The sequence below is a fragment of the Takifugu rubripes genome, chromosome 18, assembly GCF_901000725.2.
Source record: "Takifugu rubripes chromosome 18, fTakRub1.2, whole genome shotgun sequence".
NCBI lineage: Eukaryota > Metazoa > Chordata > Actinopteri > Tetraodontiformes > Tetraodontidae > Takifugu > Takifugu rubripes.
The window spans coordinates 2,386,067-2,412,504 of record NC_042302.1 but is presented as its reverse complement, the minus strand read 5'-3'; the positions used below and the strand labels follow the sequence as shown (position 1 = coordinate 2,412,504).

The 26,438-nt window shown below is 47.0% G+C and overlaps 4 protein-coding genes across 4 annotated transcripts in view; 2 read left to right on the top strand and 2 right to left on the bottom strand.

The window, feature by feature from the left end:
• Positions 1 to 9,173: 9,173 nt before the first annotated feature.
• Positions 9,174 to 11,461, top strand: LOC101066602 (arg8-vasotocin receptor). The gene is made up of 2 exons (XM_003972723.2): positions 9,174 to 10,198; positions 10,631 to 11,461. Exons 1-2 carry the CDS (start codon positions 9,313 to 9,315, stop codon positions 10,897 to 10,899), a joined length of 1,155 nt encoding a protein of 384 aa, XP_003972772.2. The 5' UTR covers positions 9,174 to 9,312; the 3' UTR covers positions 10,900 to 11,461.
• A 1,550-nt stretch (positions 11,462 to 13,011) lies between these two features.
• On the bottom strand, positions 13,012 to 17,113 carry cwf19l1 (CWF19 like cell cycle control factor 1). The gene is made up of 14 exons (XM_003972722.3): positions 16,970 to 17,113; positions 16,666 to 16,750; positions 16,378 to 16,462; positions 16,197 to 16,298; positions 15,905 to 16,119; positions 15,721 to 15,836; positions 15,560 to 15,644; positions 15,323 to 15,475; positions 15,053 to 15,206; positions 14,897 to 14,976; positions 14,614 to 14,823; positions 14,137 to 14,256; positions 13,953 to 14,050; positions 13,012 to 13,837 (listed from the first exon to the last, which is right to left on the bottom strand). The coding sequence occupies exons 1-14, from the start codon at positions 16,990 to 16,992 to the stop codon at positions 13,693 to 13,695; spliced, it is 1,671 nt and encodes a 556-aa protein (XP_003972771.1). The 5' UTR covers positions 16,993 to 17,113; the 3' UTR covers positions 13,012 to 13,692.
• Positions 17,114 to 18,106: 993 nt separating this feature from the next.
• dmtf1 (cyclin D binding myb-like transcription factor 1) lies at positions 18,107 to 23,111 on the top strand. Its single transcript, XM_011613196.2, has 17 exons — positions 18,107 to 18,245; positions 19,402 to 19,519; positions 19,610 to 19,705; positions 19,796 to 19,881; positions 19,966 to 20,077; positions 20,236 to 20,312; positions 20,381 to 20,538; positions 20,615 to 20,647; positions 20,716 to 20,825; positions 20,892 to 21,120; positions 21,192 to 21,343; positions 21,469 to 21,654; positions 21,746 to 21,828; positions 21,966 to 22,124; positions 22,198 to 22,407; positions 22,491 to 22,584; positions 22,731 to 23,111. Exons 2-17 carry the CDS (start codon positions 19,408 to 19,410, stop codon positions 22,763 to 22,765), a joined length of 1,932 nt encoding a protein of 643 aa, XP_011611498.2. The 5' UTR covers positions 18,107 to 18,245; positions 19,402 to 19,407; the 3' UTR covers positions 22,766 to 23,111.
• A 447-nt stretch (positions 23,112 to 23,558) lies between these two features.
• The window catches only part of cpm (carboxypeptidase M), a 7,287-nt gene continuing 4,407 nt past the window's right edge, over positions 23,559 to 26,438 (bottom strand). Inside the window, exons 5-10 of the mRNA XM_003972720.3 lie at positions 25,999 to 26,098; positions 25,803 to 25,908; positions 25,502 to 25,672; positions 25,275 to 25,427; positions 25,043 to 25,191; positions 23,559 to 24,956 (exon numbers count right to left, since the gene is read on the bottom strand). Coding sequence (XP_003972769.1) covers positions 24,720 to 24,956; positions 25,043 to 25,191; positions 25,275 to 25,427; positions 25,502 to 25,672; positions 25,803 to 25,908; positions 25,999 to 26,098 — 916 coding nt within the window. The 3' untranslated portion in view covers positions 23,559 to 24,719. The remainder of the gene's footprint in view (positions 24,957 to 25,042; positions 25,192 to 25,274; positions 25,428 to 25,501; positions 25,673 to 25,802; positions 25,909 to 25,998; positions 26,099 to 26,438) is intronic.

Genomic DNA, 26,438 nt, shown 5'->3' with positions numbered 1-26,438 from the left:
AAATAAATAAGAATAAAACGAACGCTGGAACTCAGATTGTGGATCTTTGTCCCCCTCTAGTGGTCAAACATGATAATTGTCAACTGTAGACGGGTTATTTACAATATACAGTACATTTGCATAATTTTTAGATTTTTGGGGGGGGAATTAAAACCACTATTTATTTTGTAATATGCGATGTAACCCTTCATGTTATGATAAAAGAAAATGGAGACAGACAGACAAGAGAAGAGACATGCAAAAAACAAGCAGCAGAGCAAGAAGATAAATTCTATTTAATCTGCATCTTTGTCACTATAGTACAGATTTCAATTTATTCCATCCAACTCATCAGCACAGTAAAGAACCTTGCTCCTTGTAGCGTTCCAGGGTGGTTTTAGCATTGACGGTTTAAACACCTCAGTAAAATTTGTTTCATATTCAGTGCTTATAGCATTAATAGTCAGACAAAGTCAGAGCTGTGACAAATGATGACGTGAGCACGGAACACCTATGACAAGGGCTAACCGAGGATCAGTGTGTGAACTGCAGCTACATGACTAGCTAGTCGGCTAGTAGCGGCTGCGGTGGAAGGGCAGCAGCGGTCGAGTCTGCTTCCCCCATCTGGTGCCGCTGTAGGTTCTCCAGTGACCAAACATCCTGTCAGACAGGTTCTCTAGTGCCACATAGTAAGAGGCATAAAAAGACCACTTGGCAACTAAGTCTAACAGCTTGGCGTCTCAGTTTTCAGAGATGAAGTTGGTCCTCAACCCTGAGACAACTAGACCCTCTCACTTACCGAATGCCTACAGGCTGTTGCCCCTGACCAACACAGATGGGATAAAGAAGACACCCAACACCTACTTTGGTGATGAACCTCAGAAGTACCCACCAGTTTTTCTGATTCCTTGTGATCAGGAAGGGAGTTTTGGGCTGACTCAGTAGAGAGAGCCATGGGCTCAGCTCAGACGATTATCAGGATGGTGCCGGCCCACTTGAGTCTGGATGAAGCTGGATGAAGCTCCAGCACCTACAAAAACAGGAGATTCTTCTTTAAGTCATCCACCTCAGGCTGTTTTTTTTGTTCCATCCTCTCTGTCGGAGCTTCACAGATATTGGGCAAATCCTAAATCCCAGAGTCTCCATGCTTCTGGCTGTAGGGCCATGGCTGCAGGTGCTACCTCACATGTCAATGCTTCCATGCAGACCCTGAGCAAAGCCTCTGTGGAGGCATTAGCCCACATTACAACCCAGCTTGGCAGTTCGCTGTACTTCCTTGACTCACTAGAAGGTACGGATGGAACAACCCCCACTATCTGAACCATGTGGTTGGATCCTATGTGAATGTTTGGCAGTTCCAGGGCAGCTGTTTGGACCAGCAGTGCAGCAGAACTTGTAGCGGAGTCTTCAGGCTTCAAGGACCCGCGCCTGTGTGGCAACGGCCCCCAGTTTAAGACACATGTGACCACACATGTGGCAGGTAAGCTACCCAAGGGCCCCACTTTTTACGAAGCCTTATTGGGATCATAAAGCTCCTCCACCTGAGAGCGCAGGCATCAGGGGTCTGTGTTTCCCACAGACACAGTGAGCCAGAGGGGTAGGCCTCAAAGCTGAGAGGCCAGCAGTGGGACTCAGCCCCTAATTTTCAGAGGGATCACAATCCGAAATCCCACAAAAGCCGTTGAGACAAGAGGTGGCCACCCTCCTGGAGAAGCATGCCATCAAAGTACTAGATTTACAGACACATCAAGGTGGGTATTATTAACACCTATTGGTATTATTGCCCCTCCACCTGCCTATAGCGCTGCATCATGAGAAGGATCTGCACTCCACATTCAAAGACAGGTCAGAAGTTTCCCTGGGTCTACAGGTTTTCTAGACATTGATATGGGCTCCAACCAGAGAGCAGATGAAGCAGGGTACCACAGTCCGTATATGCCATATAGTGCATGAGCCTTACTGTCAGCTTCTAGAAGAGTTCTCTTATTCCCTCCCAGAGGGTTGTGCTCCTTGGCTTCACAACATGGCAGCAGAAAACTGTCAGGGGGCTCTGGACAAAAATAGAAATGACACAGCGCATAAATATCCTCGAGCTTTGCGCTATATATTTAGCACTTCAACAAGTCACCGGTATATCACATAAACCACCAAGGGGCATCGGATTAACCTTGTTGTTGCTGAGAGCTTGCAAGTTGTCACGTGTGCTGTGCCTTGATTTTCCAGCCTCAGGGTCATGCCAGGACCACAGAATGTGGTTACGGACTTTCTTTTCTATGCATCGCCACGTTTTCCACTGATAATATCAAAGCTGCACGGTCCAGCAGGGAAACCAGAGAATCCTGTTGGTGGCCCCAAACTGGTCATTGAGGACATGGCTCTCCCCAACAGGAAGGACCTTCTGTCTCAGTTTGTTGACCAGATTTGGCTGAAACACCTACACCATCTATACTCATGGTTCCCGTGGCGCCAGATCTACACCATCGTGCGTTTGCAATCCAGCGGTGATGTGGACTGAGCAGCTTCCAGCGGGGCTCTAAACAGATGGGAAATATTTCAGGAACGGTGGAGGACTCAGAGATCTTATTCTACATTTACCACAGAAAAAGCTTTTCGCTTCTAACTTCATGGTTTATACGGCTACAGTTTTGGCCCTGGGTGGGTAATCGGACTGGGGGGGTCTGACAATCAGGTGAATCGGCTTCTTCGGGGAGTCTAACAGCAGAACCCCCCCACGGGCTGTGAAATTCCCCTCATGGGCCCTACCCTGGTACTGGAATGTCAGGAACCAGATAAGAACCCAAATGCGACACCAGAGTTTGGCTGAACACTGCTTTATTGTCAGAAACAGACAACAGACAGGATTCACCGGGGAGCGAGCAGAACAGAATGGTCAGGAACAGGCAAGGTCGGAACCGGGCAGGTAGGCAGACAGACAGAGATTACCGGGGAGCAGAACAGAATAGTCAGGAACAGGCAAGGTCGGAACCGGGCAGGTAGGCAGACAGGAAAACGCTGGAAAGTCATCGGGAGCGAATAACGATCTGGCAGAGAGCAGGTGTGCCTCCGGGGATTAAGAAGAGTGCTCGTTAGTGTCCTGATGCACAACAGGTGTGCGGGGCGAGGCGGCTCACGGGCATGATTGCCACAACTGTGACACTGGAAGCTGTTGGTCTTCCTCCTTTTGAGCCCCTCGAACCCTCGGTGGTGATGTGGACTTCAGCTGAGTGAGCTTTTCTTTTTGCAAAGACATATGCAAAGCGTTTGGACGGACTTGACGCCCTGTCCTCGAGTGATGCGTGCTTGCCCTGGAGCTCAGTTCACTTTGGCCCAACCCTTTATTTTTGCCAAAGAGGTTGTCGGAGCACGCCCTGTCCAACACAGACTTCCCCTGTGGATTATTATGATCATTAATGAGACATACAAGTCAAGGGGCCTTCCACTGCCTCATATTATTAGAGGCGATTCAAGGAGAAGTGTCTCTACTTCCCGGGAGCACTACAGGGTCATTTGCATTGCTAACAGCCTTTTTTTTTTTTTTTTTACATTTAAATTAAAAATAAAGTTTAGACTGTCATGAACAATAGATGGTTGTGGTTTTGTCTTTTTATTTAAGGAGCAGCTGGGACTAAGGATTAAAACAATCTGACCTCAGAGATCAGACATCAGAGATCTGGTACCAGTCGGGCTGACCCCCTGCGACGTCAGTCTGGGTCTGGGTCAGGCTCAGGCTCAGGTCCATTACATGATTTATAAATACCTTTACACTCGATGCTGGAGTTCAAATATCAAATTTAAAGTATTTCAACACTAGCAGAGCCTGAAAAATCAGAATTAAAACATCCTGCGTGATAAATAAATTCAATCTGACACCAGTTCAGTCAGTCTGTAAAGATAGTCGGTCTGTAAACCACCAGTAACCTCATATTGATTCTTCAGAAGGACAATAAACAGTGTAAAGGTTTGAAACGCTGCCTCCCATCGTCATGCTACGCTAACCTTAGCCTAAACAGGACTTCTGCAGATGTGAGGTTCCAGTCAAGTTTAACGCTCAATTAAAAATGGGTTTTCTGGAATGACCACCTCCTTGTGATGCTCAGTGTGTTTTTGCAGAAGTTACTGTGGACCTCAGGGAGGCAGAACCTGACAGGCGTGAAGCAGAAATGCTGTTTGAACCCTCCTCCTGGGGCCGCTGACACGGTTGCAATAAATGAGGGATTGAACGCAGATCAAACCAGAGAAGATAATCCAGCAGCTCAAATTCAAAGGTTTCAGAAGAATCTCTGCTCCACTGAAAGGTCCTTCAGACGGAACATCAAACTGGGCAGCTATGAGTGGCTTCAGGCACTACCAGACAGCAAATGTAGGCAGTGGAGTTAAAGTCTGTACAACTTTAGCCCTAAATGAAAGCCCTGCTCAGATAATGGCTGCTGAGAACTCACACAGCGTTCAAAGAGGAAGTAGAACACCAAGAAGCTGATTTAGTCGGAACGCTCAACTCAGCCCAAAGCCAGAGAGGGAGAAACAGCAGCCGACAGTATCAGACTGAATCAGTCAGCCAAGGATGTTAAAGACTTTAGCGTTTGTGAGCAGCGGCACACAGCTGCTAGCATGATCACAAGAATCAACTGATTTTTAAATACTAGGTTAGCTGCCCTACTGTTGCCCAGCCCTTAGCGTATAGCATTCTGGCTTTAACCTTGTGACATCTGTTGAAAATGTTTACCAAGATTTCAAAAAACAACAACAACAAACAACAAACTTCCAGGGGGAAAATGAAAGTACAATAAAGTTTAGTTTAAAAATCCAACAACTTTTAGAGTTTATGGAAATGAGCCGGTGTTTTATTCTCCACCTTCGCTGTGCAAACAGAGATTTAAGAGATTATTTCTGCTCTGTTCAAACAAACCTGACAGAATACCCTGACCCAGAGGCCAACACAAACACAGGCAGCACGTTCAAGGCCAGTAATGAGCAGCGGCGATGAATAGTCCTGTTTGTCTGGAGCTAATCTGCTCGAGCTGTGACACAGTCATTTTCCCCTCGACAGGCATGTTACTTAGTCACTTTAGCTATGCTAGCCTGCTTAGCAGTCTCAAACGTTGGACGCGTAAACGATTTTCTTCTTTTTTGTGGAATTACACTGACTTGTTCTCATGTTTTCCTCCCAGCAAAGGCGAGAGTGAAAAAAGAGAGGATGGAAGACATCAACAACCCAAAGGCAGCGAGGGCCTCTGTTTTTCACTGGTCACAGCAGAAACACCGTTTAATTAGCTTCTTAAACCTGCCAAGAGTGGGAATGGGGCGTGTCTGTGTTAGCTGTGTTCACACATGTTGCCCTTTAAATCACCCTGAGTGTGACCTCAACATCAGGAATGGTGTAAAATGTTGTTCCTGCTGTAGTTTTGCAGCATTTTTACCTGTGAGATGAGTTAGATTCAGACCCAAAACGTCACACCTGCAGAAGAAGAGAAGCAGGATCAACACACATCATCATCAGAAACAAAACAAGAGGTTTATTTCTCTTTCCATAAAGCTGCTGTAAAATGGACTGTAAACATTAAAAGAGAGACCAAATTACTGACATTAATTACCGTAGAATGAGGAGATTTAGGTGTAAGTCACAGCGGGGGCTGCTGGGGTCACACTCTGTGATGGGGGCATCCTCGCTGCTGGTAATTTACGGCAGGAGGATTCTATTTCCTGCAAGGATTTGCTGACTTTACTGTCCTAAAAGAGTTTTTATGGCAGCAAGAAAACATCTCTAAGACAAACAATGGCAGCTGTTGCATTATGGGAAGCTCAGATTGTCTTTACTTCAACGTAATTTAGAAGCACATAGCTTAAATTTAGCTTAACATTAGCTTAAGGTTAGCAGGGGCAGCAGAGACAAAAGAACAGAGCAGAAACATGAGTAATGCAATGATAAACACCCCAAGGACTGGGGCAATAAATGTTTCTGTCAAAAAATCCAGAAATGATGAAGAACAGATGCAAGTTTAACTGAATTTCATAAAATATCTGACTCAACATATGTTTTTTTCTTCTTTCAGAGTCAGACAACTTAAACATTCATCATCATTTTTTATTCCAGAAACCCTCTAAAGGTCAAAAATGATGACCTTGGAACAGGGGCAAGATCAATAAATATAAACAATAATGCTATAAAGAAAATTATAAAGAAAATTGAATATTTTTATGGGCTGCAGTCAGACATTAAGCCCCGCCCCCGATATGCTGACAGACAAAAAAAACAAGTGAAATGCTTCTTCTGTAAACACAACTTAAATGAACTCCGGCACCTGATTAGGAAGCAGACACACCCAAAGTTGAATAAATTATGACTGAGTTGTTCTGTTTGGAGCATAAATCCATAACTACAAACGCACGCTCACCCAAACCCAAACTAAACTAAAGCCCCTGACCCCTGATCAAAACCAGTCTCTCTCTCTCTCTCTCTCTCTCTCTCACACACACACACACACACACACACACACACACACACACACACACACACAGTAGATTTATGATGCAACGTCGAGTTTCTTCAAAGATAAGACCTCTTTGAAAAAGCTTATTATTACTAATTCAGTAGTTCCAGTTACTATCATAGACAGAGAAATTATCATATTTAGGGGGTCGTCTAATCATTAGGTCACATCTTAGCTATGCTGCTATAGGCCGAGGCTGCCGGGGTCCAGAAACATGATCACCTGACAGGCCTCTGTCACCCCACTGGGTCATGGTTTCCCCTCCTCTCCTCTCCTCTCCTCTCCTCTCCTCTCCTCTCCTCTCCTCTCCTCTCCTCTCCTCTCCTCTCCTCTCCTCTAGCCCTCCCCCTCCCCCTCCCCCTCCTTCTCTTCTCCTCTCCTCTCCTCTCCTCCCCTTTCCTATCCTCTCTTTCCCTCCCCTCCCCTCCCCTCTCCTCTCCCCTCCCCTCCCCCTCCTTCTCCTCTCCCTCTCCTCTCCTCTCCTCTCCTCTCCTCTCCTCTCCCTCTCCTCTCCTCTCCTCTCCTCTCCTCTCCTCTCCTCTCCTCTCCTCTCGGTCTCCTCTCCTCTCCTCTCCTCTCCTCTCCTCTCCTCTCCTCTCTCCTCTCCTCTCCTCTCCTCTCCTCTCCTCTCCTCTCCTCTCTCTCTACCCACCCCCCCATCAGCAGGAGGGTCCCCCTACATGAGCCTGGTCCTGCTCAAGGTTTCTTCCTGTTAAAGGGGAGTTTTTCCTTGCCACTGTTGCTTGTCTGGGGTCAGGTCCTGGGACTCTGGAAAGCACCTAGAAACAATTCTGATTGTAAAAGACGCCATATAAATAAAGATTGATTTGATTTGATTTGAGATGTTTACTGATGGTAGCAGACGTCAGGAGCTGCAACATGAACCAGATGAAGGTATAAAAACTTCACACTCAATAGGTCCGTTTCACTGCTAACAGGCCCTGGACGGATGTCAGGACGATTCCCGACTGTGGTGGAGAGAGGGTGAGCCGGGGTCTGAAATCGTTATCACTCCTGTCACTTTTATTTATTTATGACATTTGTGACATTTTAGCCAAACGTCAGTGAATCTAACGTCGGCGTAGGCGTAGTGAAGTTTCCCTCACTCTCCTGTCCTCTTTTTTCTATAAACATCATAAAAAGGTGTCTTCTCCTCACAAAGAGGGTCCAGAAAGTCGTGACCCTGTTGGGAATATCAACAGCTCGAGTTCACACCATCATCGACACATCTGGGGCCGCGTGTTTACTGTGAAATATTAAATTATTTCATGTGTTTTTTCCGTTCAAACGCGGCATTAAAGTCAGATTCCCGACCAATCCCATTCTCTCATATGCCTCCAGAATGTAAACAGAGCTCCCACATTCCAGAATTCCCAGAGTGGGAATTCCACAGACATCATGTGATAGCTGGTCACATGGTGCAGGTTTAATTGGCCAAATCCCTTTTGGTGTGTGCATGAGGACGTATGAAGAGGATCAGTCATGCAACCAAGGTGTCCGGTCGACATGCACCACCGCCTTGTGTCACGGCCCAAATTTTTAGCTCAAATATTCCACTGTTTGTTATGTTTTTGTAGATTGTTGTTTGGCATTTATTTTCTCAAAATGCATTATTTCGTGATTGGGGTTTTATATTTGCAAACCGTGTTTCATATTTGTGCAACACATTCGGTTTATTTGCGAGGTTTTAGCATTAGCTTCACTCCACAACGACGGTTTCAGCTGGGGGGCGTGGCCAGAGACCCCCCCAGACTCCGCCCACAGGAAGAAAGCAGAATTGGAACGTTTATGTATTTTAACGTCTTCAAGCATCCGTGTGACAGAATTGCTCCGATGAGCACTCGTCAAGGTCACAGTTGCATCGGAAACATATTTATTCAGTTCTTCTGTTAAATAAACGAGAAGAAAGTTTCTCACAGGCAGCAGCAGATCTGAAGACAGTATTTAAGTATTTTTTCAGTATTTTTTGTCTGAACTGAACCTGAGGTGAAAACAGAGCAGAAGGGGCGGGGTCCTACACCCCATAATCAAAGCTCACCCGGGAAGGCGGGTGAGCTGTTGTCCTGGTGAGCAGCAGTCGGGATTATGCTAATCTGACAGCTCTCCTGCTCTGTGTGATAAATCTGGCAGCTTCAGCACTAACCAGCACCGTTGGACCGCCAGCACCAAGACTCCCGGGGATCCAGCACCGAACTTCATCGTTCCAGTGGCTTCCAGCGACAGGAGGTGTTCATTACTGTCCTGTAACCCGTTTTTACTGGTTATGGTCCAACGAGCAACTGGATCCCGCAGAGATTAACAGGAAAACTTTAGAACTTTCAAAAGTTTTAAACTTTAAAACTCACACACACACACACACGCTAATGGAAGTCTCCTTACACATGTGGGAACCAGACAGCAAGCAGCTCAACAGAGACAGGACCAGCACCAGCGGATCAGGGTCAGAGGTCGGTTCTCCAGTGGGCCCAGGAGCAGCACCAGAGGGACTCATGGGCGCAGAAGTGGGCGGGGCCTCTCTGGTCCATTTCTCAGCCGCTCATAAGTAATTTTATCATTAGGTTTGTACTCAAAAGTTCATATTTCGCATGTTTGCAGAATTTTGACATCAACTTTTTTTCTTTTTTTTTTTTACATAAACCCAACCTTCCCTCTCTCTCCCCCCGTCCCTCCCTCTCCCTCTCACCCCCCCTGGTTCCTCTCTTTAAGAGGGGCTGTTCTCTGCTCCGGTCGGACTCTTTCTCTCTGTTCATGCCTGTGCATCCGGCCGTCATCCATCCAGGCTGATTCCCACTCCGCTCCGCTGTGGTGGCGGTGACACGCGCGCCGCGCACAGGTGTCCGCCACCATGCTGCTTTCCAACAGCACGGAGGAGCCCGGAGCCAACCTCAGCAGGAACCACACGGACCCGTTCGGGAGGAACGAAGAGGTGGCCAAGATCGAGATCGGCGTCCTGAGCCTGACCTTCGTGGCGGCCGTGCTGGGGAACGTCAGCGTGCTGCTGGCCACGCACCGGAAGCCTTCGCGCGTTCACCTGTTCATGAAGCACCTGAGCCTGGCGGACCTGGTGGTCGCGTTCTTCCAGGTGCTGCCGCAGCTCTGCTGGGAGGTCACCTTTCGCTTCTACGGACCGGACTTCCTGTGCCGCATCGTGAAGCACCTGCAGGTGCTGGGCATGTTCGCGTCCGCTTACATGATGGTGATGATGACCCTTGACCGCTACATCGCCATCTGCCACCCGCTGCAGACGCTGCAGCGGCCCGCGCAGCGCGCCTACGTCATGATCGGGGGCACCTGGGCGGGCAGCCTGGCCCTCAGCGCGCCGCAGTACTTCATCTTCTCCCTGAGCGAAGTGAGTCCCGGCTCGGCCGTCTACGACTGCTGGGGCCACTTCGTGGAGCCGTGGGGGCTGCGCGCCTACATCACCTGGATGACGGCGGGGATCTTCGTCGTCCCCGTGGCCGCGCTCGTCTTCTGTTACGGGTTCATCTGCAGAACCATCTGGAAGAACCTGAAGTGCAAAACCCAGAGGAAGAGCGTGGAGGCGGTGGCAGAGGCCACCGGGGCCGGGATCTTGGGCCCCTGCTCGGTCAGCAGCGTCAGCACCCTCTCCCGCGCCAAGTTACGCACGGTGAAGATGACCTTCGTCATCGTGCTCGCCTACGTGCTGTGCTGGGCTCCTTTTTTCACCGTGCAGATGTGGTCAGTGTGGGACCACACCTTCTCCTGGGACGGTGAGCCACCTGATTCATCTTCTGTTAAATGTTTCTGACCTTTGTGTCGCCTCAGAAATAATCCAGTCGGACATATTCTAAAGGTCCAGGCTGTTTAAACTGTCCGCTCTCCTGTCCTGGTATTCAAATGGTGCCTGAACTCACAGATTATTGTAAGGAATCTAAAACAGAATGTGCTCAAATGAAGTAAAAAAAAAAACAGACATATGAGATATAAAACCAGGCTGGAACTGGAACCAGCTAGTTTGTGTCTGAAATGTGAAGCTGAATTTAGATTGAGAGTGAAGGAAAAGTCTGAAGGAATGTTTCTGAGGGTTTCTGTCTTCTGGAGCTGTGAACGTGAACTGTAAACAGGCTGAAGTTGGAGGTGAGAGCAGCCAGGCCGGAGGGTCAGGCAGTAAAGGCTTCATCGCCCCGTCTGTTTCCCCTCAGACTCAGAGAGTACGGCCGTCACGCTGTCCGCCCTGCTGGCCAGCCTCAACAGCTGCTGCAACCCCTGGATCTACATGCTCTTCGGCGGCCGGCTGCTGTCCGACTGTGCCGGGAGTCTGCCGTGCTGCAGCCGTCTGGGGAGGAGGTTCACCCGCCGCCACTCGGACTGCAGCCTCCGCGGGACCACGCTGCTGTCCCGTCTGCAGGGGCCACGTCTCTCTGAGCCCCTCGCCCTCACGGGCTCCCTGGAGGTTCCTCCTGTGTCCTGATCTCCAGCAAGACCTGGAACCCGGTCCTGACCAGGTCCTGATTCCCCCTCAGGTTTGTTTCAGTTTACAGAAGCAGCTCTCAACAGCTGAAGAGACGATGAAGAAACTGTCTAGGGGGTATGTAAGAAGGCTAAAAACAACCAAAAATAGGCTCGATGTGACAAACATCTAAGGCTGAAAATGTCTCCTGACTATGATTATTCAACGGTATTATTAAATGTCAAAACATTTCCTTTCCCCCCTATTGTTCATTGTTTATCTGCCCCCTGGTGGACAGAATGGGTGGACCATGTGAACCATGAGCTGTAAAGATTAAATTAAGTAATTTTCATATCATCATTAGTTAAAAGACACCAATTATGTTCATACTTGAGCTGCTGAACTGCTAGATTGTGACCACAGACTGTCATTTTCATTTATACTTTCAAAAATAAAGGTACAAGTGTTATAGATGTTTTGATCTCTACATTCAAGATAATGTCACTCAATCCAGCTGATTTATTGAACTTTGTTTTATCATGGAATAAAGAAAAATTTGTGGCTGAAGCAAATATTGAAAGGATAAATGTTTCAGATAAACAATGTGTGAAATTATAGTTGTGAATGTTGTCATACGTGGCGCATACCTGGGGCTTTCATCAAATCAGAGTCCTAGCTTTAGCTTTTAAAATAAGTTTCCATTTAATTAAATGAGCCAAACGACGCAGACGGCTGCAAATGACATCACTGATCCAAGATGGCGGCTCCCTGTTGATGACTTATTTTTTGATTCAAATTCAGTCCTCAGATTTTTTACCCTCTATATTTTCCACTTGCTCAGATTGCCGTTGTACTTTCTGTCCTCTGAGGGTATTTTTATTCTAAAAACTACTCGTGTTAAAGAATGGGCGGACATGGTGAGTGGTAATAGAGGAAAGGATATATAGAAAATGATAGAACGATAAGTGGCTGCGTCCTCACTTCCTGTCTGTAACTATGAACTTCCTGTTCCTGGTTTCCGCTCTGATAAGACCCGTCCTTATGGATGGTGGGACTCATTCCAATCGGTGTAACGGCTGCTCGTTATATGGTAACCATGGCAACAATCATGATGTTGGTTGAGGATTTATGAGCTCACAACAGTTAGCTCAGGCTGTTTTACTCGTGAAATCAGCTGAGGTCACCTTCAAGAACCTGGAAAAATTACATTTCATCATCATTGTTAATTCAATTCAATTCAATGGCACTTTTCATACGCTAGGTAGCACAAAGTGCCTCACAAAGGATAAAAACAGCAAAGAGAACAAGAGAATCAAGAAAAGGACAGACACACACACATGCATACAACACACTTACACACACACCCACACACATAAACAAGCTGAGGCAAGCTGAGACATGGCTGGGCACCGAGACCTGAGGCGAAGGAGACGCCACCTTTGGAGGCCCACCAGGCCGAGGGAGGTCACGGTCCGTGACCACAGGTGGTAATCATAAATATCTGAAAAAAAGTCAATCTATGATTCATTGTATCAGCTCTCAGCCTGTGCAGAGCAGAACTGGTGTCTGGTGCCTCCACAGTGAAGCAGAACTGTGGAAACAATGGCAAAACGTTAGCAAGTGCCCTAAGGCAGCCATATTTAGTCATGATTATGGGTTCTTGATAAATGCTAATAAAAGAAGCAAACCACAGCATTGTTATTTAAAGATCACTTAGAAGTACAATCATAGATTGACGTAAAATTGATGAATAAAAGGAACATTCTTTTGTGGAGCTACAATAAAAGTTATGTAGGGAAGGTGATTCACTTGTAACCTGATCATCTGTCTCCATAACTGAGGATCGGGATTTATAGAATAAATGATAATTTTAGCATTATAGAAATAATGCTCATCATGTCACGGGGGTTAACTCTTCAGCAGCTACAGGACGATGCATTAGCTTACTGCTAAAGATACTTTGAACAGGCGTTGACTTGATATCATCCACGAAGACAGCAATAAACTTCTCAGTGCTTTTGGTTTTGTCTGACAGCCGTTAGCAGAACCAGACAGTCAGGTCAACTTTGTTGCTGTGCTTGTACGGCCGGGAAGTGCCAGAGTGGTGGCTGGCTGCAGAATAACTCATAAAACAAATTGATTAAATTAATTCATGAGAAATGTGACACGTGAATAAAAAAAAAAAGTTTAATCACAAAACATTTACAAAACAAGAAATACATTTAAAAAGTTTTCAAGCTCCAATTTAAAATCCAAAACCCAAGATTTTTTCCAGCAATTTAATAGGAATATTTTCAGGCTTAATTATTCCATTTAAATATTTTAGAAAAACATAAAAAAAACCCCAACAGAAGTGAAAGAAAAAGATCAGCTATAAGTACTTTTGACCATCTTGAGGCCATCAGCACATCTCTTAAGGTACTCAAACTTTATTTAAAAAAAAAAAAAACCTGACATTTTCACAAGAAAATAATCCAAATATTTCAAATGTGGAAAAAAGATTTAAAAATGAGGAAATGTGTCCAAATGTAAAAATCCACTGTGCTAAAACTGGTCAGCTGCTCCAGACGTCATGCAAAGCTACGTTAGGCTATGCACTGTTTGGCCGCGAGTTCATATTTTGTCCAACAGGGGGAGCCGTAAACCCTCAAACTAACCTGCAGCAGTTTACTGAGGAACTTCCGTGTTGTTCCACCAGGTGGAGCCGGTCTGAAGGTCTGGACACTCCTGCTACACTTTCTGTCGGTGAGTTTGTGATGGAATCACGGTGAAAAGAACCTGAAATTTCGGGGTTTTCTGCGTGGAATCGTGGTTCTAATCATCCCAGGCAAAGTCGTACGGCTGGAATTCGTTTCTCAGTTCCTTGCAGCACTCCTCTTCCTCCTCTCGACTCTGTTTACACTCCTTCCAGTCGGCCCGAGTTGGAATATTTAGAATCGCCTCACTGGCCAGAACCTCACTACAGACAAAATAAAAGGTAATGAGGAATTCTGGGTACAGTTTACGGACAAAAGCTCACACAACTTTTCCAAAAAATGTTTCAAACATCAACGGTTGTCTGCTGAGCTGCTCACCGTCCAAACTGCAGCGGAAAATGTCTCTGAATGCGGTAATAGAGCTTCTCTTCTGAGTCCAACTCAACAAAGAAGTACGGTGTCCCTGGAGGGGCAATCTAAACACAAACACATATTATATCCACATCTAGCATGTAACTGAATGAGCATGCGTGAAAACTGTTTTTTACTATGTTGTTTCTACCTGTTTGAGGTCGGTGTGTTGAGGAATCTCCATCAGCTCCATCTGCTGCTCCTGAGCCTGGACCATGAAGGCTTCCTTGATGTCTTCAGTGGTGCAGAGGTCCAGAGGCACCGGGACGACCTGAACGGGTGGAAACGATGGGACTCAGGTGGATTAACGCTCAATGGACAGAATCAGTAACTCAGGAGACAAAGAAAAGTTGTCGGGAGGGTTGTTAACGCATGTAGGAAGTTTAGTGTTGAGCAGTGAAGAGGAAGGGAAAGGCTACAGCATCTGGACGCCCCCTGCTGGCTGCCTGCAGTATCGCGCAAATGATAAGCCAATACAAAACCGAGATTAAATTTAGGCTGTTGAAGAGTCCCGCAGATATGGACACACACGGTTTGATGTAAAATCAAACTTGACTTGTGCTAAAACAGTTTAAACCACCCATCATGTGACAGGAGCTTCCTATTGGCTGATGGCTCCTGGCTCTACCTGGAGCTGCAGGTGCTGACTTTTGTAGTTCCTCTCAAACAGGATACAGCGCTCTCCTCTGCTCTTGTAGAAGCTCTTCAGGGCCGACTTGTACTTCTCCATCTCCTGCACTACCTCTGAGCTCAGATCCACCACAGACTGGTAGTGACCGATGGGCAGGATCAGTACGTGGCGAGGAGTCAGGCCGCCCTTCGCCATCGCCAGGTAACACTACAAACATCAGAAGAGTTGTCAGTGGTTCTGGAAGGACTTTGTTTGGCCCGATGCTCAGTTTGACACTCACGTGCGTCCCGATGCTGATGACGAGGTGTTTCTCCACCTGAGGGCTGGCCAGACAGAACCAGCAGGGACCAGAAGGTTGAGCTGTTCACAAAGCAAAATATGAAATATAAGAATTGTAGGATCCAAACACACTGGTCACAAGTGTCACATGACTCACGGGGCCTGCGGGGCTGTTTGGGCTGCCCCCGGCGATCCCCGCCCCCGTCGTGATACTGCGGTCGCCCCCGTCCCTCGCCCTCGGATGGCCTCTTCCTGCCCCGTCCTCCACCCTGCTTCCTGTTCAGGTCGAAGAAGAACTGCTGTGGCGGCTCCTGAACACAACGTCCAGCGAGACGAAGATCAAAATCAGAAAGGATTCATTCGCTCAGGATTCATACTGACATTTTCTCTGAATTGTCTCTCTTTAGGAACACCGTTCTTCTCTTACCTCCTCGGCTGCCAGGCTGAAACTCGTCTTCTGCCTGTTGGTGTCGTCTTTGGCAGAGCGGGCGAAAGGGTTCTCTGTCACGTCCTGCGGCTGCTTCACCAGCTCTGACGGGTCCATGACCTTCATGGGGACGATGTTGAAGGCGTACAAATACTACAGACGCACAGAAAAACAGGATACAGTCAACTGCCATGGTGAGTTGGTCGCAACGTCTGGCCAGTCAGTTGGTCAGCACACCTTCTTCTTGGCAGGGTTGTTCACGGTTGCCAGGGCGATGAAGCGGGTGACATGGTGAGCTTTTTCCTGTAGAACCGTGTGATTCCTGAGAGTGCGAGCATGATTTGTGCCATTGACTATCATGAAATGACACTGTTGACTTCATCCTTTTTGCAGCCTACCTATATGGGGCTCTCTCATAATGAGCGCCCTCTAGTGCAGCAAAGTGGTAGCGAGGTTTCAGCTTCTCAGCAAGGTTGGCAACAGCAGAGCTTCCACATGTTTTCGTGTTTACTTCCTGCGACAGAGACACATATATAAAGCAGCAACCTCCAGCGTAGTACAACAACATGTACATTTTCTTACCGGGTTGTTTCCATACTGCCAAACTCCTCGTGGCCACTGTGATGTCAGCAGGATGTCAACGCCTCTGAACTTGGAATTGTTGATGAGTGGAACCACGAGCGCAGTCAGATCTTCGGACGTGAAACAGTGAGCTAGGGCTGGTTCAAACATGGCCTCCTGACCACTGACGTAGGCAATCTGTAACCCTGACACCCCTGTGAAAATGCCTCGACGACCTGGAACACCAGCAGGTAAACCTGGATGGTCAGCCTCTGGAAAGACCCCGAGACTCACCTTTGGTGTGAAATCTTACCCAGATAAGTGATGTTCTCAACCAGCTCACAGCCTTCAACACTGGGGTAATTCTTCACCGTCGCCTGACTTGCTGCTCCTAGGATGTAGGTGTGGATGGGCGCTGTGGAGGCCCGGAGGAGATTTGTTCAAGTCATAATTATTTTAAATTTGCAGGATAGTGAAAATGCAGATATTTATACCTTTTTTAACTCCAGTTTTGTACTGCTGCCACTCATTTTCGGCTTCTGGTGATGTTCCAAAAAACTCTCCAACACATAGAAGGAGCTATGAATAAAAGAGCAGCAAAAAGGAAATACTAACTTGTTCTGTAAAGCACTATAACCTCTTGACAAAATAACAGTATGGAAAAGGTCTGCAAAAAATAACTGAGGTACAGGAAATTGATATCCAAACGAAACAAAAACATTAGGTTAACATTGTAAACTGCTGTAATGTTCTTTCACATCTTCCAGACATTTTACACTTACATCAAACTGTCCAGTTTTCTTCTGGATGGCTTGGACGCGATTGAACAAGGCGCTCAGCTTCCCTTCAACATCTCCACAGGCCAACCTGGAATCACGCCGTTTTATACTTCATAATCTCATAATAACTAATATAAACAGTAATTTCCAAGTCATTATTACTTTGTGGTCCCGTCGACGCCTTTTCAAGAAACTTTCACTCAGTAACATAAAATTACGGTTAACAACCAAATCCAACAATTCAACTGCTGCTTCTAAATAGCTGCGATCAACAACACAATTCAAATATTTAAACAGCTGAACTTACACTCGAATTGGTTTATCCTCCATTCTGTTGATCAAATTGGAGTGAAATGTGCAGTTTGGTGTTTTGCAGTACCGTCAAATAATAATGGTCGGGTAAAAACAACAGCGGAACTATATTAATCTCTTAGATCAATTTATAGTCTATAGTAGTCATAAAATTGAATCTAAATTTAGTTAGATATATTCCTTAGATTCAAATGAAATAAACTGAAAGTGGAATAAATACACATAATTTTAGACATTTAAAAAAATCTGTCTGGATGTGTCAGGATGCTGCCCGGACGAACTCCGCGACGGACCCCAAGGTTGCCAGATTCGAAACGGAGGTGGAAACAAAAGATTATGTATTCACACATTTAGGCTTGGTTTAGTTATATTCAGTTTAACTTTAGCTATCTAGGTAAAATATTGATGCTTTTATTTGATAAAAATTATAGATTGCGTTTGTTAAAGGATAATCCGCTGATCTGGCAACCCATTGGCCTCCAGGCGCCCATAATGCGAAACTTACTATGGTGACGCCAAAACCCCGCCTCCTCTCTGTCCGACCCACCACCCGCGGATGGTTTATGCCCAGTTTCCACAATGACTCGTGAGTGTTCTGTGCGCTGCACAACACTGAAATAACTGCAAGTTGTGCTGAGCGGAAGCCCCGCTACGGCCGCCACTAAAAATATTGTGATTATTCACTCATATATTTAAGTGCTGAAAGCTGAGTGACATTTATTTATTGCAAGGTCGCGTGCTTACAAATGTTACTACACAGTTTAAAAGCGCTCCACTATTGCTAAGTGAGAGAGCAAGATAACCCATCTAAAATTTTAATTTACATATACAGTAAATGCATGCGGACATTTTAACTAACGTCTCCTTTCACGACAAAGACTGGTTGGAAATAATTCAAAGTCCAGACAATAAACAATGTTTGTAGCCTAAAACTAGTGGCGGAGAAAACCACCAAAACTAAACAAAAAACCCCGTCAGACTCTGTACTCAACTTTTAAAATGATGCTAGTATATGAAAGTGAATTACTGTACTAAATTGTCACGCTTGCATTGCAACAAGGTGAATTTCCACTTCCTCATAACGTTCGTATTGGATAGGTCTTTGGGGTGCTGTCCAATCAGGACCCTGATGGGGCGGGTCGGAAAGCAAGGAGGCGGGGTTTGGCGTCCCCATAGTAGGGTTCTCATTATCGCCTCTTGGTGGCTGAGCCTCCATCCTGGCACTTACCTTCATCCTGGTAACTCACAAGTCCCCGGACCAAAAACAGGAAGTAAGTAACCAAATCTAAGTCAAAATTTACTTTCTGTTTGGTGGTCGGAGGCGGAGGAGTGACGCTGAGCGGGTTTTATGCGGGAAAACTGAGAATAACGCGCCGCAGCCGCAGCAAACCGCACAGACGCGTTCAGCTTCACCTTGTCCACTAACATGGCGACGGAGATTTTGTCGTCTTTCATTTTGCTGCTTAACTCGCTGTGTGCTAGCAGTTAGCATCAGCATTAGCATGGGCACAGTTCCTGCAAATAATCACTCCATCTGTGCGATTTCAATAGACTTGTCGGTCTTTGAAAGTAAAATTACGAAAATAAAAAATAGCCGTCATTGCGTCCTACCCTGACAAGCTCGTTTAGGAAAATCGCCAAATACACAAAATGAGGTCAAAAACAGACATTGCAGTGGTTGTATTTTATCAAGATGTAATGTAACTAACATTGAATAAAGAATCGTGGTGTAATTAAGTCAATATACTACACAATAAAATCCAACGCAATGTCCATTTAACGTTAAATCGGTTTAAACTCGTATCGAAATTAAAGTATGTATTTCGTAAAAGATAGGCTCCAGAGTTGATGTGAAAGTTGAGATGCATGACATTAAGACCCAAAAGTTGTTTCAAAGTAAGACGTGTTAAACGTTTAACTATAAACATACAAAATTCGAAATGATTCTTCTTGACCCTCCCTTTTGAGGGTCACAGGAAAGTTCCTGGAACCTGTCTCAGCTACATATGGATGAGCGGTAGGCCCAATGTCAGCATTTGGGGGTTCGGTACCTTGCTCAAAGGTACCTCAGCGGTTCTCTGAAGGTGTCCTGGCGCCTCCTCCTGCGAACAGAACACCTCCTGAGTTTTGCCCAAGCATAACGTTGAACCCATTATAAGACCAGTTTGTAATATTGCACATTTCAGATGTCTGAAGGGACATTTTTCTGTTGGATAGATTATAAAGTGATCCAGAAAGTGTAGAAGAGTTTATATTAGTGTAAACATCCATCATTCTGAAGAAAATTAATCAAATGGCTCATAGGTTTCAGTCCTGACATGTTAGACTTAGGTCAGAAAACCATACTCTGCTGCCACGTCCTGCTCATTTGTGTCTATATATATATGTGTGTGTGTGTGCGTGTGTGTTCGGGGGGTATTTCTTTAGCTTGTGATGAGTTCTACGCCTGAACAGGATGGACAAGAGGTGGCCTTAGAAACCGTCAAGTCTGTCACACTGACTCAGGATAAAGATGGCAGCATCGTACTTCACTGTCCTACAAACGGTGAGGACGCACACACACACACACACACACATGCGCACACACCCTCTATCAGTCAGCCTGTTGATAATTGATGCTGTTTATTAACGGCAGATGAGAACTCTCAGCCGCTCCAGAAGAAACTGCGTCTCTCCGCAGACGAGCACGAAGACTCGGAGGCGCCTCAGTTCTCCATGGTGACGCTGCCGAGTGAGACGCAGCTTTTTTGCCCAGATCTTTGCCCTGAGCTGCGATGACGCTAACGAAGAATAAACTCGCTTCGTTTCGACTGACTTTTAGTGTCGGAGGGTGAGGAGGGTTTCGAGGTGACGATGACGGCGACGACGGACGACGACCTCTGTCAGGAGCGGGTCGCTCAGATCCAGGTGCTCGTTTTTCAGCCGTGCACTCAAATAAAGAAAAGATCATCTTGTCCTCGTCGGTATTGACGTTTTCATCCGCGCGTGTAGATACTTCAAGAGGACGAGGACTCCCCCTCCCCGAGTCAGAGCGCAGAGGTGTCCCTTGTCAGTCAGGCCTGGTTCACCACCAAAGAAGACAAAGACACCCTGACTAACAAAGGTACAAACACGGTCGTCATGGAGACCAGGGGCTAAAAAATCATGTCCCGGAGGGAAGAATTGTACGTCAATTTGAAGCTGATATTAAGCAACGTATGGAAAATGTTGAACAAAGTGATCAAAACCAAATTTAACCTTGATTTCTTTTTTCCTGTTTAGGCCATAAATGGAAACAGGGGATGTGGTCAAAGGAGGAGATCGACATCCTCATAAACAACATCGATCGTTACGTGAAGGTACTGGAGCTCCAGCCGCTCCGCGCCGCGAAACCGTCCGCTTGCTTTGATGGACCGTTGCCTTTCAGGGTCGGGGCATCGACGACCCGGCAGAGATCATCTTCGAGATGTCCAAAGAGGAGAGGAAGGACTTCTACCGCTCGGTGGCTCTGGGTCTGAACAGGCCGCTGTTCGCCGTCTACAGGCGAGTTCTGCGGATGTACGACAACAGGAACCACGTTGGCAAGTGAGTAAACCAGGAGAGGGGTGAATGGGGCACTTCCTGTGGCCGTCTGTGGCTAATGCGGCGCCTCCTCCCGCAGGTACACGCCTGAGGAGATCGAGAAGCTGAAAGCGTGAGTCCACATCTGCTTGTCTGCTTGTCTCTTTTATTGGAAGCAGCTCAGAGGTTTTGTTTGTTCAGGCTGAAGGAGAAACACGGGAACGACTGGGCGACCATCGGCGCCGCTCTGGGCCGCAGCGCCTCCTCCGTTAAAGATCGCTGCCGGCTGATGAAGGACACCTGCAACACAGGTGAGACCGATGGAGGACCTGACCCGGAGGATTTAACAGGCAAGTGACTCCGCTCTCATGCTGAAGGAAAATGGAGCGAGGAGGAGGAGAAGCGTCTCGCTGAGGTCGTGTACGAGATGGCGGGGGCGTCGCCGGGGTCGGCGGTCACCGTGGGCGTCTCCTGGGCGATGGTCGCCAATAAAGTCCGCACACGCTCGGAGAAACAGTGTCGCTCCAAGTGGTTGAACTACCTGAACTGGAAACACAGCGGAGGGACGGAGTGGATGAAGGAGGACGACCTCAGACTCGTGCAGAGGTCCGTTTCCACGGCAACGCCTTTCAAGGAAGCGTGGTCGCACATTTGGTTCTGATGATCGCGTGTTTCAGGATCTCGGACCTGGAGGTGGAAGAGGAGAATGAGATCCAGTGGGAGGACCTGGCGGGCGGGTGGAGCAGCGTGCGCTCGCCTCAGTGGCTTCGATCGAAATGGTGGAGCATCAAGAGACAAGTGTCCAATCACAAGGACATCCCGTTCAGCGGTACACACACACACACACACACACACACACACACACACACACACACACACACACACACACACACACGCACACTTGGAGGTCAATTGGAGGTCTCATTTATCGTCTCTACCTGTGTGTCTGTCCAGTTCTTCTCAAGGGTCTTCAGGAACTCATGTCCTCCTCACAGACATCTTCAGGTCAAGGAAGTCCGTCCTCTTCTTCATCGCTGCAGATCCGACTCACGCGAGTGGAGGAGACCAGCAGCCCCGCCCCCAGCTCTGTGGCCGCCTTGCAGATTCCCGTCCAGATCCCACTGCAGATCACTCACCTGGGTGAGTGAAACGAAGAAGCTCACACAGCAGCTGCACGGGCTTAAGGACGATCCGATTGATTCAAGTCTACATTTTTAAATATCTGCCTCAGCATCAGACTCCTCAGCGGCCGCCAGCGACAGTGAAACCATCACTCTGAACTCCGGAGCCCTGCAGACCTTTGAGATCCTGCCTGTAAGGCTCCCCCACGCTAATGGCTGTAATAATATCAGCGTTCCCATCTCTGGATGATGTCCTGCAGCGACACTTTAGCTTAGCATCGCTGCCCGTACCCTGTAAATGACTCCTAATGACTGTTTTTCCCTCATCAGTCGTTTCACCTGCAGCCCACCAGCACTCCAGGGACCTACTACCTCCAGACCACGTCCAGTCAGGGCCTGCCTCTCAGTCTGGCCAACAACGGCACAGTAACCTTGGCAACAGGCCCGTCTCCCGCATCCCACGAACACATCATCCTCCACAGTCTATCGGTCAGTTTGCGTCCTTGTTGTGTACTTGTTTGTTTGTTTGTCGCCTTCATTTTGGTTTGTTCACCCTCCTCAGACGGACGGCCTCTGCTCCAGCGACGGCGTCATCATTCAAACGGTCACCTCTGACCCCACCACCTCGGATACGCTCGACCAAACACAGCTGGTTGTGGAAGCAGAGGGGCGGAGCCAGGAGGAACAGTTGGAGGCAACGAGTCTCCTGGAGGGAGCCGAGAACATCGTCACGGAAACCCGGGAACCAATGACGGATGGCTACAGTGACAAGGCAGGAACACGGCTGTGCTTTTAATCTGAAAAAGTCCAGTTTTCCTGTTGTCTCTGAGTGAGTTCTGTTCATTGGGGCATCAGGAGCTGAGTTCCACCTCTGTCGAGGTTCCTGTGGTCCACTCTGGCAGCGCGGTTCTGATTGTGTCACCTCCAAACATCAGCAGCACGTTGACAGGTAACAGGAAGTGGATAAATTATCACTGAACTCAGGTACCTTAAGGCAGAACTTTAGGAAATAACAATGTTTGGACATGTTTTATATCATCAAACATGACGAGACGCAACTCGGTTCTATTAAAAATCTCCATTGTCGGTCTGCAGATCCGATCTTGGAGAACCAGGAAGGATCTGACTGAGCTCAGCTTTAATGAAGAATGTCTGCATTCACACCTTCGAGACTCCCGGAGGATCCACAGATTCAGGAGAAGTGTTTTTCCTGCTGAAGATGCAAACAAAAACATGTTGGACGCCTGTGATCACTCAAATTATGAAATATTCAGACTTTTGATGATGACATGGTTGGACAAAAACTGACTTTTTTTTAATAAAAAATCTTGAATTTTTCAAAATTCTTCTTGTGATTACAGCCAAACATTCACTTATTCTTCAATATAACTTTGTTGTATTTAAAATGTGACAGCATTTCACATCATTATGGTGAAAAACAACTGAATAAATGCTCTTAAACTTGTTTTTATAAAATTTTGAGTTCTCTCAAAATTGTTTTGCAATTTACATTTTACACTTGACAAAAATTCATGGTCAGTGGAGGTTAATGCGTTTGTGGATATTAATTCTTTGTGACATTTGTATTTAGAATTTTTAATTTTCTGGCCAACAGATAAGCCTGCTGCTTTAAACTGTAATTCTTCTTTGAGACCACGAGAGGGCGAAACTACCAATAAAGTTATTTTTAGTGGATATTTTTGGTTAAAATCAACGGGAAATCGAAATGTATTATGTCAAATAACTAACTAAAATCAGTTCTTCATGGCTCAGAACGCCTTAGCTGTGATGTTCTTTAAGGACGTTCTCGATGTTCTCTCGGCGATTCTAAGCTGTGCACGTCTGCTGATTCGCCACCAGGGGGAGCCGCAGATCTACAGGTGAACATAAACCACGTTAAAAAAGATGAAGAAAAAATATTCCTCCGAGTGTAACATTGTAGATTTAATATATTACATTATCACACAGCTTTGCTTAGTTAAATACAGTTTAATGCAAAATGTGACTTCATTAAAGGGCGTGAGGGAAGATGTAAATATTAGTCTAATAATTATAAAAAAGCAATTAAACCCTGCTTCAAAACCGTAGAGTTTCAGTGTAGTCTTTCTGTGGATATGCAGCAGTTTGGTGAAACCCTGGAGATTTTTCCCCCCAGATAAACGTGAAACCCGACAATCATTTAAATCATTTAAAGCAGTACAAAGGTAGAAAAACCTGAAAGGCAGTTGAGTTTCATGGGTAAAGATCCTCACTGACCTCTCACCCGTGTGTGTGTGTGTGTGTGTGTGAAGCCAAAGTGCATCGTTGACACTTTTAACATTGAAAAAGGAAACTTCATATCTCCATAAACACGTTGGCTATAAACTGACCATAAATAAATACAAACTTAACATGTGTTGCTTACGCTCAGATAGCATATTTTACACCTTCATCCCAAATTTTATAATCACTAATTATGATTTTAGTACATTAAGAAAAATGTATGAATTCTCCTGCAGCTAATTTTTTAGTTAGAAAAACTTTCAGCTCATTTTTTATCAGCAAAATCTGTTAAAAGCAAAATGTTAATGGAAACTATTTGTGAGACAGAATCAAGTTAAATATGAAGATTTCCACGAGTGGTTTTAAAACAAGCACCGTGAAAGCTTCACATTTGCAGAAATGTCCAATTTTATGATAGAAAAGGACAAACTGAGGCAATCAACTGGTTCTTTAAGGCACCCCTGGCAAACGTCCCCATCCTAAAGCAAACATGCTGGTCTGCTGTCGGATACGGTGGATTTATGGAGGTTTGCATGAAAGAAAAATGCATATTTTTGTTTGGTAAAAACCTTTGGCTGTAGAATTAGCTTGGGTGTACGTTTCTATCTGCTAGCATTTCGTTCACTAGCTGGAACGGTTCACAGACGTTTGGCCTTCACGCTAACGACTCTCCGTTCTGTTCAAGTCTGCCAGGAACTGTGATGCTGTCGACCCGTCTCCAGTTCAAAGGTCGTCACACGGCCGGGTGGCTTCTGAGGTCTCTGATCGTGGGTACTCCATACTTTGGTTGCTTGAGGCTACATGAGGTTTAAAACTGAGATTTCAGCCGATCAACGATCGCAGCGCCACGACCAGGCCGACGCCCAGCCCGGTCCACGTGGGTCCGGCGCCGCTGCTCCCGCTCAGATGCAAAGAACTGGTAGCTGTAGCGCCGAAGTCAGGCGGCGTGGTGGCGGAGACGCGCTGCAACCTGAAGTCGTGCTTCACGGCGGAGTAGCGATCGGGACCGGGCGGGATGCTAATCGTCTGTGTCAAAGTCTCATGACCCGGGAGAGTCACCTGTCAATCACAGAGGAAAGTCCGTGTCAGATGTTTCACACAGAAAGACAAGAAAACACCGACTCTAAAAACGAAAGTCTTTTTACAGTGAAGCTGTAGTTGCCGGGCAACAGCAGTCGATAGTACTCTCCATGTTTGTCACTCCGGAATGGGGACATGTTATTGCGACCTTTGACCTCCACCACAGCATTCTGAACCGGAACTCCAGAGCTGTCAAACACCTGACCCTTGACCCCTGGGGACACAAACAGGAGGCAGCAGCGGGTGACTACTGAGCACTGACCCCTGCCAGACCCGATCAGATGTGCAGGTACTGACCCAGGTGGACCTGCTGGATGAAGGCCAGCAGCGCTTGTCGGTTGGCCGACCAGAGAGCAGGAAGTTGGTTGACAGGAGGAAACTTGCAGCAGGAAATTTCCAGCGTCAACTCCAAACACTGGGCCCACACGTAGTTATAGTCCTGCATCCCGCCTACAATCGGAACCACAGAGATGATCGCCTGGCAACCCTCAGCAGGTCACATGACCAACAGGAGCCCCTTATACCTGGCAGGGGGTACCACTGGTATCCGTTGGTGATGCCGTGCAGGAAGGGCCGGCTGTCTCCGCAGCCGTCTCCCCGGTGCATGGAGGCGTGGTTGTAGGAGTAAACTTTGGCCAGGTGAACAAACACGTCATTGTCGGGGCTGACACTGGCCCCGCCCACCCACTCACTACCTGATGGACGCACATGCAGATCAGATGTCAGCTTTGATGCTTTGGTCTGACAGTTGAACTTTTAAGACTTCCTATTTTTTTTTTTGTGATTTCGGGGGAGCGAAACCGCGCGTCTCCGTGGCGATCTGACCTCCGTTGCTGTTGTCGTAGGGATAGCTGGCCACCAGAGCTCCTCCGTGAAGGTTGGCGGAGAGGACAAACGTCTCGTTCCTCAACCAGCCGATAACAGCCTGGACCTGAACGCATCAGCATTTATCTGAAAGGATCTTGAAGGTACCAGGAGAACCTCTGCCACCGGTCACCGGTCCCGGTATCAGCTGACTCACCTCCGCCTCCAGCTTCCTCTCATCCAGCGGCGGTTTTTGACTCAGGTGGGTGAAGGCGTCGGGGAAGTTCCTGTTCAGGTCGACGCCGTTCTGGTTGAACCTGAGGGGGACACGTTTACAGGGTGTCAGCGGCTCTGGCGACTGCGGCCAGCGGCCGCCATTGATTTTCAACCAACGCTGGCGTAGACGGGAGACGGCGAGCGGCGGGTTAAAGCCGAGAGAAGATCGACTTTATTCAAAGAACCGGTGACAGTCTCTCTCGACTGTGGTAAACGTGACCGCCCGCACCGCAGGAGGGCGTGAACTGAGCAGTAGGTAGCCCCGCGGCTTTAAAGGTCAGAGGTCAGACAGCTGAGAGGAGGAGCTGATGTTCATCTGGTACCACACAAGAATCTGCTTTTTCGCCAGGAAATCTGACTTCCGACATTTTGGAAAAATGT

Bases quoted from the DNA above. Each gene is read 5' to 3' on its own strand.
- LOC101066602 (XM_003972723.2), top strand. From the start codon at position 9,313: ATGCTGCTTTCCAACAGCACGGAGGAGCCCGGAGCCAACCTCAGCAGG. The intron at 10,199-10,630 runs GTGAGCCACCTG...GTTTCCCCTCAG, and splicing joins CCACACCTTCTCCTGGGACG to ACTCAGAGAGTACGGCCGTC.
- cwf19l1 (XM_003972722.3), bottom strand. From the start codon at position 16,992: ATGGAGGATAAACCAATTCGAGT. The intron at 16,463-16,665 runs GTAAGTGTAAAA...TTTTATTCATAG, and splicing joins AGAAAACTGGACAGTTTGAT to CTCCTTCTATGTGTTGGAGA. The intron at 14,977-15,052 runs GTGAGTCATGTG...CTTTGTGAACAG, and splicing joins CAAACAGCCCCGCAGGCCCC to CTCAACCTTCTGGTCCCTGC.
- dmtf1 (XM_011613196.2), top strand. From the start codon at position 19,408: ATGAGTTCTACGCCTGAACAGGATGGACAAGAGGTGGCCTTAGAAACC. The intron at 19,882-19,965 runs GTGCTCGTTTTT...CCGCGCGTGTAG, and splicing joins AGCGGGTCGCTCAGATCCAG to ATACTTCAAGAGGACGAGGA. The intron at 21,121-21,191 runs GTCCGTTTCCAC...CGCGTGTTTCAG, and splicing joins GACCTCAGACTCGTGCAGAG to GATCTCGGACCTGGAGGTGG.